This window comes from Hypanus sabinus, chromosome 17 (assembly GCF_030144855.1).
Source record: "Hypanus sabinus isolate sHypSab1 chromosome 17, sHypSab1.hap1, whole genome shotgun sequence".
In the NCBI taxonomy this organism is placed as follows: Eukaryota; Metazoa; Chordata; class Chondrichthyes; order Myliobatiformes; family Dasyatidae; genus Hypanus; species Hypanus sabinus.
In genome coordinates, this window is record NC_082722.1 from 85,661,966 (window position 1) to 85,678,465 (window position 16,500).

The 16,500-nt window shown below is 43.0% G+C and overlaps 1 protein-coding gene across 2 annotated transcripts in view; it reads right to left on the minus strand.

The window, feature by feature from the left end:
• Window positions 1-501: 501 nt before the first annotated feature.
• Window positions 502-16,500, minus strand: part of tat (tyrosine aminotransferase) — a 164,553-nt gene continuing 148,554 nt past the window's right edge. For both annotated transcript variants that reach the window (XM_059993396.1, XM_059993395.1), the window contains one exon: window positions 502-775. In XM_059993396.1, the coding sequence (XP_059849379.1) occupies window positions 626-775 (150 nt within the window). In that variant the 3' untranslated portion in view covers window positions 502-625. The remainder of the gene's footprint in view (window positions 776-16,500) is intronic.

A 16,500-nucleotide genomic window follows, 5' to 3' on the forward strand; every position in this document is an offset into this window, starting at 1 on the left:
AAGACCAGAGGACACAGCCTCAGTATAGAGGAGTGTCCTTTTAGAACGATGAGGTGGAATTTCTTTAGCGAGAGAATGGTGAATCTGTGGAATTTGTTGCCACAGGTGGCTGTGGAGGCCAAGTCAGTCGGTATATTTAAAGCTGAGGTTGGTAGATTCTCAGTTGATCAGGGCATGAAGGGATATGGGGCTGAGAGGGAACAATATCAGCCATGATGAAATGGCAGAGCAAACACGATGGGCCAGTTCTGCTCCTACATCTTGTGGTCTCATGGTTTTTTGCGTTTTGAACAGTTGCTCCAGCACAGAAGGGAGTTTTTCTGATTAGCTTCAAGTGCAATTATTCACTATGAATTAAATGTGACATTATTAATACTGCCAGTTGAGAACTGACAACTGGATCCAAGTGTTGGAAATTATCTCAAACAAGCAACAACTGAAATTCAGAGAGTTGCCAGTTCACTCTAGGTTACCCCATATGCTACAGATTAAATTCCATGTGAATTACTATGCATAAATAATAAATTAAACGTTGTACAATAATTTATACATTACATTAGGATTGAATTAAATAGTTAAAACTGAAGCACAGTCTATCATTTTATAGGATCCAGTGAACTTGGCATCACTTATCACCTTCAGCATCAGGTACACTGTAATGTTCTTGTGACTGGAAATGTTCCTCACAGAACTCACGGATGCGCTTACATGCTTCCAATATCAAGTCTTCAGGAACAGTCACAACCACTCTGAAGTAGTTTGGATACTCGAAGCACTACAGATGGAAGATGAGAAGTTAAACATTCCAATTAAACCTTCCTGATGTTGCTGGCATAAATGGAAGAGATCATCATCTTTCCCAACTGTTTCTAATGTATCAGAAGATAATGATGCAGATATCAGAGAAACCTGAGGAAAGTCAACCTGTAATACACCAGACAAATTCCTGGGGTAAGATAATTGGATAATGGGCTATTTTTTAAATGGGGAGAAAATCTCTCATTGATCATCAGTGATGCAAAGGGAATTAGAAGTTCTCGTGCAAAACCCCCAGAAAGTTAATTCACAGTTGAGTCTGTGGTAAAGAAAGCAAATGCAATGGTGGCATTTATTTCAAGGGAAATAAACTACGAAAACAAGGAAATAATGCTGAAGCTTTATAAGACTCTAGTCAGACTGCACTTGGAATATTGTCAGCAGTTTTGGGTCCCTTATCTAGGAAAGGATGTGTTGTCATTGGAGAGAGTCCAGAGGAGGTTCATGAGGATGATCCTGGGAATGAAAGGGTGAATATATGAGGAGCGTTTGGCGGCTTTGAGCCTGTACTCACTGGAATTTAGAAGAATGCAGGCAGATTTCATTGAAACCTACTGAATGTTAAAAGGACTAAATAAAGTGGGTGTGAAGAGGATATTTCCTCTGGTGGGGCGACCTTTAAGAAAAGAAGTAAGGAGGAAATTTTTTAGACAAAGAGAAACATAGAAAACCTGCAGCACAATACAGGCCCTTCAGCCCACAAAGCAGTGCTGAACATGTCCTCACCTTAGAAATTACCTAGTGTTACCCATAGCCCTCTCTAAGCTCCATGTATCTATCCAGGAATCTCTTAAAAGACCCTATCGTATCTGCCATCACCACTGTCTCCAGCAGCCCTTTCCACGCACTCACTACTCTCTGCGTAAAAAAGAAAGGCCGAGTTCACTCAACCTATCCTCGTAAAGCATGCTCCCCAATCCAGGCAACATCCTGGTAAATCCCTGCACCCTTTCTATGGTTTCCACATCCTTTCTGTACTGAGGTGACCAGAATTCTGCACAATACTCCAATTGGGATCTGACTAGGGTCCTATATAGCTGCAACATTAACACTTGGCTCTTAAACTCAATCCCACAATTGATGAAGGCCAATGCACTGTATGCCTTCTTGACCACAGAGTCAACCTGCATAGCAGCTTTGAGTGTTCTATGGACTCGGACCCCAAGATCCCTCTGATCCTCCACATTGCCACGAGTCTTACCATTAATACTATATTCTGCCATCATATTTGACCTACCAAAATGAACCACAAAACACTTATCTTTGTTGAACTCCAAATGCCACTTCTCAGCCCAGTTTTGCAACCTATCAATGTCCCGCTGTAACCTCTGACAGCCCTCCACACTATCCACAACACCTCCAACCTTTGTGACATCAGCAAATTTACTAACCCATCCCTCCACTTCCTCATCCAGGCCATTTATAAAATTCATGAAGAGAAGGGGTCCCAGAACAGATCCCTGAGGCACACCACTGGTCACTGACCTCCATGCAGAATATGACCCGTCTACAACCACTCTTTCCCTTCTGTGGACTCGCCAGTTCTGGATCCAAAAAGCAATGACCCCTTGGATCCCACGCTTCCTTACTTTCTCAATAAGCCTTGCATGGGTAACTTATCAAATAACTTACTGAAATCTATTTACACTACATCTACTGCTCCATCTTCATCAATGTGTTTAGTCACATCCTCAAAAAATTCAATCAGGCTCTTAAGGCACGACCTACCTTAGACAAAGCCATGCTGACTATTCCTTATCATATTATACCTCTCCAAATGTTCATAAATCCTGCCTCTCAGGATCTTCTCCATCAACTTACCAACCACTGAAGTAAGACTCATTGGTCTATAATTTCCTGGGCTATCACTACTCCCTTTCTTGAATAAGGGAACAATATACAAAACCCTCCAATCCTCAACAGCCTCTCCAGTCCCCCTTGATGATACAAAGTTCATTGCCAGAGGCTCAGCAATCTCCTCCCTCATCTCCCACAGTACCGTGGGGTACATCTCGTCGAGCCCCAATGACTTATCCAACTTAACGCTTTCCAAAAGCTCCAGCACATCCTCTTCTTTAATATCTACATGCTCAAACTTTTCAATCCGCTGTAAGTCATCTCTACAATCGCCAAGATCCTCTTCCATAGTGAATATTGAAGCAAAGTATTCATTAAGTACCTCTGCTATCTCCTCCAGTTCCATACACACTTTTCCATTGTCACACTTGATTGGCCCTATTCTCTCACGTCTTATTCTCTTTCTCTTTATGTACTTGTAAAATGCCTTTGGGGTTTTCCTTAATCCTGTCAACCAAGGCCTTCTCATGGCCCCTCCTGACTCCCCTGATTTCATTCTTAAGCTCCTTTCTGCTAGGCTTATAATATTCTAGACCTCTATCATTGTCTAGTTTTTTGAATCTTTCGTAAGCTCTTCTTTTTTTGTTGACTAGATTTACAACAGTCTTTGTCTACGATGGCTCCTGTACCCTACCATCCTTTCCCTGTCTCATTGGAACGTTCCCTATGCAGAACTCCATGGAAATATCCCCTGAACATTTGCCACATTTCTTCCCTATGTTTCCCAGAGAACACATTTCCAATTTATGTTTCCAAGTTCCTGCCTGATAGCCTCATATTTCCCCTTACTCTAATTAAACACTTTTCTAACTAGTCTGTTCCTCTCCCTTTCCAATGCTATGGTAAAGGAGATAGAATTGTGATCACAATCTCCAAAATGCTTTCCCACATCTGACACCTGACCAGGTTCATTTCCAATACCACATCAAGTACAGATTCTCATCTTGTAGGCTTATCTACATATTGTGTCAGGAAACCTTCCTGAACACACCTAACAAACTCCACCCCATTTAAACCCTTCACTCTAGGGAGATACCAATATATATTTGAGAAATTAAAATCTCCCACCACAACAACCCTGTTATTATTACACCTTTCCAGAATCTGTCTCACTATCTGCCCCTCGATGTCCCTGTTACTATTGGGTAGTCTATATAAAAAAAAACACCCTGTAGAGTTATTGACTCCTTCCTGTTCCTAACTTCCAGCCACAGAGACTCTGTAGACAATCCCTCCATGACTTCCTCCTTTTCTGCAGCCATGACACTATCTCTGATCAACACCCCCACCTTTTTTGCCTCCCTCCCTGTCTTTTCTGAAACATCTAAAGCAGAGGTCGGCAACCTGCGGCTCCAGAGCCACATGCGGCTCTTTGATCTCTGTGATGCGGCTCCCCGTGGTTTGTTAGCTTTTGAAATGTAATTCGAAATTTGAAGATTATGGTGATCTTGTACAATATGAAAACTTTGCGGAGACACCGTTTCCTGGCACATCCGAACCGGCTCACAATTAGCCACCGTTCCGACTAAGGGAGATAGCCTACGGGGGTTTGTGAGTACGTGTCTTTTGGAGCATCCGCGCCCACGGGGACGGGTTGAGGGAGGCTTTAAAGCAAGGCTGTTTAGTTCGAATAAAGTTACCTTTGACTGCAGTCTTTATTTTAGCGCTGCGTGTAGCGTTACACCGCTACAACGTGTTTTTTATCGCTATTAATATACATCACCACTGCCAATGCCTGACACCCACCAGTGCGCGCTTTCTTTTAATTCTTCGATCCAAGGTAGGCTACCTATGTAGTAACCTTCAACCCAACGTCTTTTTTTCGGAGTTCAAAATGTTTTTGTTGCATGCAGAAATGTAATTTCGTTTTCTCTGCAGGAGTTCATCAATTTCAAAAATGCAACACATTATAGTTTGTTTATACATAGCATAAAGGCAAAAAAAAACCCGTTGTATGCAGTGTTATTTCATTTTGTGGCTCCCAGTGTTTTCTTTTCTGTGGGAAATGGGTCCATATTGGCTCTTTTAGTGGTAAACGTTGCCGACCCCTGATCTAAAGCCTGGCACTTGCAGTAACTAATCCTGCCCCTGAGCCATCCAAGTCTCTGTAATAGCCACCACATCATAGCTCCAGGTACTGATCCATGCTCTAAGCTCATCCACTTTGTTCAGAATACTCTTTGCATTAAAATAGATGCATCTCAATCCATTGTTCTGAGCACATCCCTTCTCTATCACCTGCCAATCCTCCCTCTCGCACTGTCTCCAAGTTTTCTCTATTTGTGAGCCAACTGCCTCTTCCTCCATCTTTTCCATTCAGCCTTCACCTCCCAACAATTCTAGTTTAAACTCTCCTCGATAGCCTTTGCAAACCTCCCTGTCAGGATATTGTTCTCCCTCGGATTCAAGTGTAGCTCGTCCTTTTTGTACAGGTCACACCTTCTCCAAAAGAGGTCCCAATGATCCAGAAATCTGAACCTAATCGTGATTTGGAAAGTTCTGAGAGAGGAGGTGGCACCCAGGTCTGGGAGCGAAGTTTAAAAGGGGAAAGCTTCGCAGGAACTCAGCAATAGCCAGCTCACCTATCGTGAGTTGGAGAGCAGGGAAGGTTCAGGCATAAAAGGAGTGGTCGAAGGCAGAGTGGTAGGGCTTTGGCTCATTCGGGCTTTAGCAAGGTAATTGGGTAAGTGGACCGTTCTTTTTCCTTGCATTTTTTTGGGAGGAATAGAGAGCATGTCTGTAGGGTTAGTACTTTGCTCTAGGTGTCAGCTGTGGTAATCCTGGGTATCTTCCAGTCTCCCAGATGGCCACATCTGTGCTAGGTGCACCAAGATGCAGCTTCTGAGAGACTTTGTTAGGGATTTGGAGCTGCAGCTTGCAGCTTTAAGGAAAATGAGCAGAAGATAGGAGCTACAAGGAGTTAGCCACCCCAAGGCTGCAGGAGGTAGATAAGTGGGTGACTGTTGGGGAAGGGATGGGAAGAGATCAAATAGTAGAGAGCACTCCTGTGGCCATCCCCCTCAATAATTGTTATCTCATTTTGGATTCTGTTTAGAGGGGTGACCTGACAGAGAATGACCACGGCAATTGGATCTGTGATACTGAACCTGGTTCCATGGTGCAGAAGGGAGAGAAGATAAAGAGGAATACGGTAGTCATAGGGGATTCCATTGTGAGGGGAACAGACAGGAGGTTCTGTCAGCCTGTTAGAGATACCCACATGGTGTGTCACTTCCCAGGTGCCAGGGTATGGGATTTCTCTGATCAGGTGTAGAGTATTCTGAAGGGAGAAAGTAAACAGCCATAAGTCTTGGTACATGTCAGTACCAATGAATAGGTAGAAAAAGGAAGGAGGTCCTGAAGAGAGAATTCTGAAGAGGGAATTGGGTAGGAAGCTGAAAAGCAGGACCTCCAGGGTGATATTCTCAGGGTTGCTGCCTGTGCCATGTGCTAATGAGTGGAAGAGTAACATGATCAGGCATATTAATGCATGGCTGAGAAACTGGTGTAGGGGGCGAGGCTTTGGGTTCCTTGATCTTTGGGACCCTTTCTGAGGGAGGTACAAATGTACAAAAAGGACAGATTACACCTGAACTCTAAGGGGTCCAATATCCTACCAGGCAGGTTTAATAGAGCTGTTCAGGACAGTTTAAACTAATTTGGCAGTGGGATGGGAACCAGAGTAATAGGGCTGAGGAAGGGGAAAGCAGAAATAGATCAAAGGCAGCATGCAACAGAGATGATAGAAAGGACAAGTAGGAGATGAGGCATAATCACAGTCACTGGGATGAGTTACAGGGCAATAGAGATGTAGTGCAGTTAAAACAGAAAGCTGGACTGGAATACTGGACTGAAAGAGTTATATTTGAACGCACGCAGCATAAGAAATAAAATGGATGATATTGAACTTCAGCTGCAGATTGGCAAGTATGACGTTGTGGCCATCTCTGAAACCTGGCTAAAGGATGGCTGCCTTTGGGAGCTGAACGTCCAAGAATATATGGTATATTGGAAAGATAGGTTATTAGGCAGAGGGGGTGGTGTGGCCCTGTGTATAAGAAATAATATTAAATCATTAGGGATGGCATAGGCTCAGAAGGTGTTTAGTCTCTATGAGTTGAGTTAAAAAATGACAAAGGTAAAAGGACCCTAATAGCAGTTGTATACAAACCTCCAAACAGCAGCTGGGTAGAGGATTACAAATTACAGCAGGAGATAGAAAAGGCATGTGAGAAGGGCAATGTCATGATAATCATTGGAGATTTTAACATGAAAGTGGATTGGGTAAACCAGGCCAGTACTGGACCTCAAGAGAGAAAATTTGTAGAATGCCTATGGGGTTGCCTTTTTAGAAGAACTTGTTATTGAGCCCACAAAGGGGTTGGCTGTGCTGGATTGAGTGTTGTGCTATGATCCGGAGGTGATAAGAGAGCTTAAGGTTAACGAACCCTTGGGAAAAAGTGATCACAATATGATCAAATTCACTTTGAAATTTGAGGAGAAACTAAATTCCAATGTGTTAGTATTTCAGTGGAATAAAGGAAATTACAATGGCATGAGAGGGGAACTGGCCAAGGTTAACTGAAAAGAGACACTAGCAAGAAGAACAGCAGAGCAGCAGAGCAGCAACAGCTGGAGTTTTTGCAAAAACTGAGGGAAGTACAAGACAGATATATAAGAAGAAATTTCCGAATGGAAGGACACTAACATGGCTGACAAGTCAAGTCAGCTAAAGTAAAAGCAAATGAGAGGGCATACAAGGAGGCCAAAGCTAGTGGGAAGATAGAAGATTGGGAAGCTTTTAAAAACTTGCAGAAGGAAACTACAAAGGTCATTAGGAAGGAAAAGATGAATTATGAAAGGAAGCTGGCGACTAATATCAAAGAAGATACTAAAAGCTTTTTTAAGTATACAAAGGATAAAAAAAGAGTTCAGGGTAGATATAGGACTTATAGAAAATGACACTGGAGATATTGTAATGAGAGACACAGAGATGGCAGAGGAACTGAAAGCATATTTTGCATCAGTCTTCACAGTGGAAGACATCTGCAGTATACTGGACATTCAAGAGTGTCAGGGAAGTGAAGTATGTGCAGTGAAAATTACGACCGAAAATGTGCTCAGGAAGCTTAATGGTCTAGGGGTGGATAAATTTTCTGGACCTGATGGAATGCACTCTCGAGTTCTGAAGGAAGTAGCTGGAAAGATTGTGGAGGCATTAACAATAATTTTTCAACAATCAATAGGTTCTGGCATTGTACTGGATGATTGGAAAATTGAAATGTTACTCCACTATTTGCAAAGGGTGGGAGGCAGCAGAAAGTAAACTATAGACTTGTTAGCCTGGTATTATGGTTGGGAAGTTGTTGGAATCGATTGTTAGGGATGAGATTACGGAGTACCCGGAAGCACATGATAAGATAGGCCAAAGGCAGCATGATTTCCTGAAAGGAAAATTCTGCCTGACTAAGCTACTACAATTTTTTGAGGAAATTACAAGCAAAGTAGGAGATGTAGTAGATGTGGTGTACTTGGATTTTCAGAAGGCCTTTGACAAGTTACTGCACATGAGGCTGCTTAGCAAGATAAGATCCCATGGAAATGCAGGGGAGTTAATAGCATGGCTGGAACATTGACTGATTGGCAGAATACAAAAAGTGGGAATAAAGGGATCCTATTCTGGCTAGCTACCGGTTACCAGTGGAGTTCCACAGGGGTCGGTGTTGGGACCGCTGCTTTTTACGATGAATGTCAATGATTTTGACTATGAGATTAATGGATTTGTGGCTAAATTTGCTGATGATACAAAGTTAGGTGGAAGAGCGGATAGTGTAGAGGAAACAGAGAGCCTGCAGAGAGACTTAGATAGTTTAGGGGAATGGGCAAAGAAGTGGCAAATGATATACAATACTGGAACGTGTATGGTCATGCACTTTCGTGGAAGAAATAAATGGGCAGACTATTACTTACATGGGGAGAGAATTCAAAATACAAAGATGCAAAAGGACTTGGGAGTCCTTGTGCAGGATACCCTAAAGGTTAACCTCCAGGTTGAGTCGGTGGTGAAGAAGGTAAATGCAATGTTGGCATTCATTTCTAGAGGTATAGAATATAAGAGCAGGGATGTGATATTGAGGCTCTATAAAGCACACGTGAGACCACACATGGAATTTTGTGTGCAGTTTTGGGCTCCTTGTTTCAGAAAGGATATACTGACATTGGAGAGGCTTCAGAGAAGATTCACAAGAATGATTCCAGGACTGAAAGGGGAAAGGGTTACCATATGAGGAACATCTGGCAGCGCTTGGGCTGTATTCCCTGGAATTTAGGAGAATGGGGGGGGGGAAAATCCCATAGAAACATTCCGAATGTTAAAAGGCCTGAACAGATTAGATATGGCAAAGTTTATTTCCCATGGTAGGGGAGTTCAGGACAAGATGGCACAACTTCGGGATTGAAGGATATCCATTTAGAGCAGAGATGCAGAGAAATTAGTCAGAGGGTAGTAAATCTATAGAATCTGTTGCCACAATTTGCTGCGGAGGCCAAGTCATTGGGTGCATTTAAGGTGGAGATAGATAGGTTCTTGATTGGTTAGGGCATCAAAGGGTATGGAGAAGGCAAGGGAGTGAGGATGACTGAAAGAATTGGATCAGCCCATGAATGAATGGCGGATCAGACTCAATGGGCTGAATGGCCTACTTCTGTTGCTGTATCTTATGGTGAATCTGTGGAATGTTCTGCCACAGACTGCAGTGGAGGCCTTGGGTATATGTGAGGTGGAAGTTAATAGATTCCTGATTGGTTGGGGAATCAAGGAGTATGGTGAGAGGGCAGGCGTATGTTGTTGAATGGGATCTGGAATCAACCATGATGAAATGGTGGAGTGGACTCGATGGGCTGAATAGCCTAATTCTGCTCCTATGTCTTATTGTCTTGTGGTCTTAAGGTCCTATCATGCACAGCCAAAAGAGTTAAATATTTGTTCTTCGGAGCTTAGAAGAGTGGAAGTGAACTGATTGAAGCACATGATCTTAATTGAGCATGGAAGATTGATGCTGCCATGGGAGAAAGTCAAATGTGGTCACAGGATCAAGTGGTGGTTGCTTGATACTGAGATGTATTGGAATTTTGTTTCACAGAGGATAAAAAGGAGAGGTTACACCAATATCCTTGCAGGCAGGTTTGCCTGACCTGTTGGGGAGGATTTAAACTTATTTGGCAGGGGAATGGAAGCCAAAAACAAAGGGGCAGAGAATGAGCAATTGGTGTGCAAGGAGATGTAGTGTGTAGCAAGACTGTGAGGAAGGATAGGCAGCTGATCGGGTAAAACTGCAATTTGTTGGATGGGTTGTAGTGTGTCTTTAAACGAAACAGTAGGTTCAACAGTTTGAAAATGGGAGGAAGGGAACAGAGAGTGCAGGAGAGGTTGTGAAAGTCTCCAGAGTACACAGAGATAAATAGGGATAAGAATATAATCTGCTAATACGGGGGAAAAGGGTGATGAACACAGTACTGAGATGTTATATTTGAATACACAAACCATATGGAATCCACATTTAGCAGAGGGAGGGAGGAGGCTCTGTTGGTAAAAAATTAAATAAATTTCTTAGAAAGAGGTGGCATAGGATAGTTAGATGCAAAAACCTTGTGGTTAAAGTTAAGAAAATGCAATGGTAAAAAGATCCTGATGGGAGTTATGGAGACCTTAAGACACAGGAGCAGAATTAGGCCATTCAGCCCATTGAGTATGCTCTGCCATACCATCCTGGTTGATCCTGGATCCCACTCAACCCCGTATACCTGCCTTCTTGCCATAACTTTTGATGCCTTGAACTATCAGGAAACTATTCATTTTCACTTCAAATATACCAACAGACTTATCCTCCACACCTGTCTGGGGCAGAGCATTCCACAGATTCACTACTCTCTGGCTAAAGAAATTCCTCTTAACTCAGTTCTAAAGGGTCCCCCCTCAATTTTGAGGCTGTGCCCTCTAGTTCTGGACACCCCCACTGCAGGAAACATCCTCTCCATATCCACCTTATCTAGTCCTTTCAACATATGGTAGGTTTCAATGAGATTCCCCCTGAATTCTTCTAAATTCCAGTGAGTACAGGCACAAAGCTGCCAAATGCTCCTCATATGTTAACCCCTTAATTCCCAGAATCATCCTCGTGAACCTCCTCTGAACTCCCTGCGATGAGATATCTCCTTCTGAGATATGGGGCTCAAAACTGTTGACAATATTCCAAGTGCTGCCTGACTAGTGCCTTATAAAGCCTCAGCATTATCTCCTTGTTTTTATATTCTATTCCCCTTGAAATGAGTGTCAACATTGCATTTACCTTCTTTACCACAGTTTCAATAGGCAATAGACAATAGGTGCAGAAGTTGACCATTCGGCCCCTCGAGTCTGCACCGCCATTCTGAGATCATGGCTGATCATTCACTATCAATACCCAGTCCCTGCCTTGTCCTCATATCCCTTGATTCCCCTATCCATCAGATATCTATCTAGCTCCTTCTTGAAAGCATCCAGAGAATTGGCCTCCACCGTCTTCCGAGGCAGTGCATTCCACACCTCCACAACTCTCTGGGAGAAGAAGTTCTTTCTCAACTTTGTTTTAAATAACTGACCTCTTACTCTCAATCCATGCCCTCTGATACTGGACTCTCCCAACATCTGGAACATATTTCCTGCCTCAATCCTATCAAATCCTTTAATTATCTTAAACGTTTCAATCAGATCCCCTCTCAATCTCCTCAATTCCAGTGTGTACAAGCCCAATCTCTCCAATCTCTCTGCGTAAGACAGCCCTGCCATCCCAGGAATCAACCTAGTGAATCTACGCTGCACTTCCTCAATTGCCAGAATGTCCTTCCTTAAACCTGGAGACCAAAACTGTACACAATATTCCAGGTGTGGTCTCACCAGGGCCCTGTACAAATGCAAAAGGACATCCTTGCTCTTGTACTCAATTCCCCTTGTAATAAAGGCCAACATTCCATTTGCCCTCTTCACTGCCTGTTGCACTTGCTCATTCACCTTCATTGACTGATGAACTAGGACTCCTAGGTCTCTTTGCATTTCTCCCTTACCTAAGTCTACACCGTTCAGACAATACTCTGCCCTCTTGTTCCTGCTTCCAAAGTGGATAACTTCACATTTATTCACATTGAATGACATCTGCCAAGTATCTGCCCACTCACCCAGCCTAACCAAGTCTCCCTGTATTCTCCTAACGTCCTCTTCGCATGTCACACTGCCACCCAGTTTAGTATCGTCAGCAAACTTGCTGATATAGTTTTCAATGCCCTCATCTAAATCGTTGACATAAATCGTAAAGAGCTGTGGTCCCAATACAGAGCCCTGTGGTACCCCACTAGTCACCTCCAGCCGGTCCGAGAAACACCCATTCACTGCTACCCTTTGCTTTCTATCTGCCAACCAGTTTTCTATCCATGTTGAAACCCTGCCCCCACTGCCATGAGCTCTGATTTTACTCACCAATCTCCTATGTGGCACCTTATCGAATGCCTTCTGAAAATCTAGGTACACTACATCCACTGGCTTACCCTTGTCTAACATCCTTGTTACACCCTCAAAAAACTCCAACAGATTAGTCAAGCATGATTTGCCCTTAGTAAATCCATGCTGGCTCGGCCTAATCCTATTACTGCCATCAAGATATGCCACTATTTCATCCTTAATAATGGACTCAAGCATCTTCCCCATGACTGACGTTAGGCTAACAGGGCGATAGTTCTCCGTTTTCTCCTTCCCTCCCTTCTTGAAAAGTGGGATAACATTAGCCACTCTCCAATCTTCAGGAACTGATCCTGAATCTGAGGAACATTGGAAAATGATTACCAATGCATCCGCAATTTCCTGAGCCACCTCTTTTAGAACCCTCGGATGCAGACCATCTGGACCCAGGGATTTATTAGCCTTCAGTCCTATCAGTCTACTCATCACAGTTTCTTTCCTAATGTTAATCTGTTTCAATTCCTCTGATATCTTATGACCCTGGCCCATCCATACATCTGGGAGATTGCTTGTGTCCTCCCTGGTGAAGACAGATCTAAAGTACGCATTAAATTCTGTTGCCATTTCCCTGTTTCCCATAACAATTTCTCCCAATTCATTCTCCAAGGGGCCAACATTGTTCTTAACTATCTTCTTTCTTTTCACATAGCTAAAAATTTTTGCTATCCCCTTTTATATTCCTGGCTCGACTGAGCTCATACCTGATTTTTTTCTCTCCGTATTGCTTTTTTAGTTAAGATCTGCTGTTCCTTAAAACTTTCTCAATCATCTGTATTCCCACTCATCTTAGCCCTGTCATACTTCTTTTTCTTTAATGCTATACAATCTCTGACTTCCTTTGTCAACCACTGTGGCCCCTTCCCCCTCTTTGAATCCTTCCTTCTCATTGGAATGAACTGCTTTTGCATCTTTTGTATTATCCCCAAGAATATCTGCCACTGCTGATCCACTGTCTTTCCTGCCAGGGCATCCGCCCATTTAACTTTGGCCAGCTCTTCCCTCATGGCTCCATAGTCTCCTTTATTTAATTGCAACACTGACACCTCTGATCTGCCCTTATCCCTCTCAAATTGTAGATAAAAACTTATCATGTTATGATCACTACTTCCTAATGGCTCCTTTACTTCAAGATCACTTATCAATTCCTGTTCATTACACATCACCAAGTCCAAAATAGCCTCGTTCCTGGTTGGCTCAAGCACAAGCTGTTCCAAAAATACATCCCTTAGACCAGGGGTCAGCAACCTTTACCACTGAAAGAGCCACTTGGACCCGTTTCCCACAGAAAAGAAAACACTGGGAGCCGCAAAACCCGTTTGACATTTAAAATGAAATAACACTGCATACAACGTTTTTTTTGCCTTTATGCTATGTATAAACAAACTATAATGTGTTGCATTTATGAAATTGATGAACTCCTGCAGAGAAAACGAAATTACATTTCTGCATGCAACAAAAACATTTTGAACTCCGAAAAAAAGACGTTGGGTTGAAAGTTACTTTTAAGTAAAATATTCAATGTCTATTTGAGTCCTTCTTGTATTTATGAAAAACGCCGAACTTAAATTTTCCGCCAGCAGCAAACCAAAAATAACGTCAGCCAGCTGTCATCCTGAAAAATGAAAGGACTATTTCACTGAACAATGAAAAAATATGAATATGAGTAAAATAATAGGCAATTAAAATATTTATCATACTTGGTTAATGGGATTTCTGCTCCTGGACCTCAGCGCACAGCGTCTGCACATCAGGGCTGTATGATGTCACCTTCATCTTTACACAGGATCGCAAGCTGTCATCTGTGAGGTTTTCAATATCACTCCATTTGTGTATCTGAGCAAGAACGGCCTTCTGACGGGCAACATCTTCAAGGTCTGCTGTCAAGCGTCTAAACTTGGACACCCATATGTCTTTGTCGGCTATGTCGGCCAGTTCCATCTCAAGATCAGGTTGACTCACACCTGCCAATGCAGTCGTATTCAGTAGGGAAGGATCGATGCTTAAGGGAGTGACCGGGAAGGATAATGTGTTTTTTTCCTCTCTGAACTCACAGAAGCGTTTCCCAAACGATGTTTGCATTGCGATGATTGCAGAATGTAAATACTCCGAAATTATCATGTCGTGACCTTGTTTGAACTCTCTCAAATTGGGGAAGTGAGACAAAGTGCCTTTCTGTAAATCTCTGGCAAGCACTGTCAACTTGCGCTCGAATGCCAAAACATCCTCCAACATGTGCAGGGCTGTACGTCCTTTCCCCTGAAGAGCTGTGTTCAGCGTGTTCAGGTGCGCTGTCATGTCTACCATGAAGTGTAGCTTTTCCAGCCACTCTGGCTGTTCCAGCTCAGGAAAGGTGAGCCCTTTGCTGCCCAGGAAAGTTTTCACTTCTTCCAGACACGCGACAAAGCGTTTCAGCACCTTCCGTCTGGACAGCCAGCGATAAAAACACGTTGTAGCGGTGTCAGTAAACTGCAGTCAAAGATAGCTTTATTCGAACTAAACAGCCTTGCTTTTCAGCTTCCCTCAACCCAGCCCCCATGGACGCAGATGCTGCAAAAGACGCGTACTCACAAACCCCCGTAGGCTATCTCCCTTAGCCGGAATGCTGGCTAATTGTGAGCCGTTTTATGATGTGGCAGGAAATGTGTCGCTACACTTAGGTTGTACAAGATCACCATAATTACATTTCAAAAGCTAACAAACTAACATAAAATACATTTTAATTAAATACTGACCAATTATTTCCCAAAGCCACAGGGAGCCGCAGCACAGAGGTGAAAGAGCCACAAATGGCTCGGGAGCCGCAGGTTGCCGACCCCCGCCTTAGACACTCCACAAAATCCCTATCCTGGGGTCCAGCACCTACCTGATTCTCCCAGTTCACCTGCATGTTAAAATCTCCCATAACGACTGCATTACCTTTAGCACATGCCAATGTTAACTCCCTAATCAACTTGTACCCAATATCCATGCTCAACCTGTAAATTAACCTTCTGAGAGTCTTGCCCAAGGACTCCCAAGTCCCTTTGCACCTCTGATATTTAAGTTTATTCCCCATTTAGAAAATAGTCTGCATTTTTGTTACTTTTACCAAAATGCATTATCATATACTGTATTTCCTAATGCTGTATTCCATCTGCCACTTTTTTTGCCAGTTCTTCTAATTTGTTTAAGTCCTGCTTCCTCGGCACTAGCTACATCTCCACCTATCTTCGTATCATCTACAAACTTTGCTAGAAAGCCATCAATTCCATTATCCAAATAATGTGAAAAGTTGTGGTCCCAATACTGACCCCTGAGGAACAGCACTAGTAACCAGCAGCTAACCAAGAAGGGCCCCATTATTCGCACTTGCTACCTTCTGGCTGCAGCCATTCCCCTATCCATGCCAGTATCTTTTCTGTAACGCCATGGGATTTTATCTTGATAAGCAGCTCATATATGGCACCTTATGAAATGCCTTCAGAAAATCCAAGTAAATTACATCCACTGCCTCTCCTTTGTCCACTCAGATTTTTACTTCCTCGAACTCCAGCAGATTTGTCAGGCAAGATTTCCCTTTTCATAAGCCATGCTGACTTCGACTTATTTTATCATCAGTCTCCAAGTACCCTGAAACCTCATCGTTAATAAAGGACTCCAGCACTTTCCCAACCACCGAAGTTAGTTTAACTGGTCTATAATTTTCTTTCTTTTGGCTTCCTCCTTTCTTAAAACCTGGCGATAGACTGGCGTCCTATCTGGGGGGAGTCTTATACTTTCAGTCACGTCACGCCACGGAAACTGGCATAAGCACCAGTCTGATGAGCCTATAAAACTTGGGACAGACTTTAACTTTAACTTTCTTAAAGAGTGAAATAACATTTCCAATTTTTCCAGTCCTTCGAAACCCTGCCAGAATCAAGCGATCCTTGAAAGATCATAATCAATGCATTTGCAATCTCTTTAGCAACCTCTTTCAGAATTATTGGATGTAGTCCATCTGGTCAAGGTGACCTATCCACCTTAAGACCTTTCAGGTGCATAGCACATTTTCCTTTGTAATAGCAATGGTACTCTCATGCTCCCTGACACTCATCGACCTCGGCACACTGCTAGTGTCTTCCACAGTGAAAGTACTTATTAAGTTCATCTTCCATTTCATTGCAATCCGTTACTAACTTATCAGCATAATCTTAACATAGAACCATAGCAACACAGAGAGCCTACAGCACAATACAGGCCCTTCGGCCCACAATGCTGTGACAAACATGTACTTACCTTAGAAATTACCTAGGGTT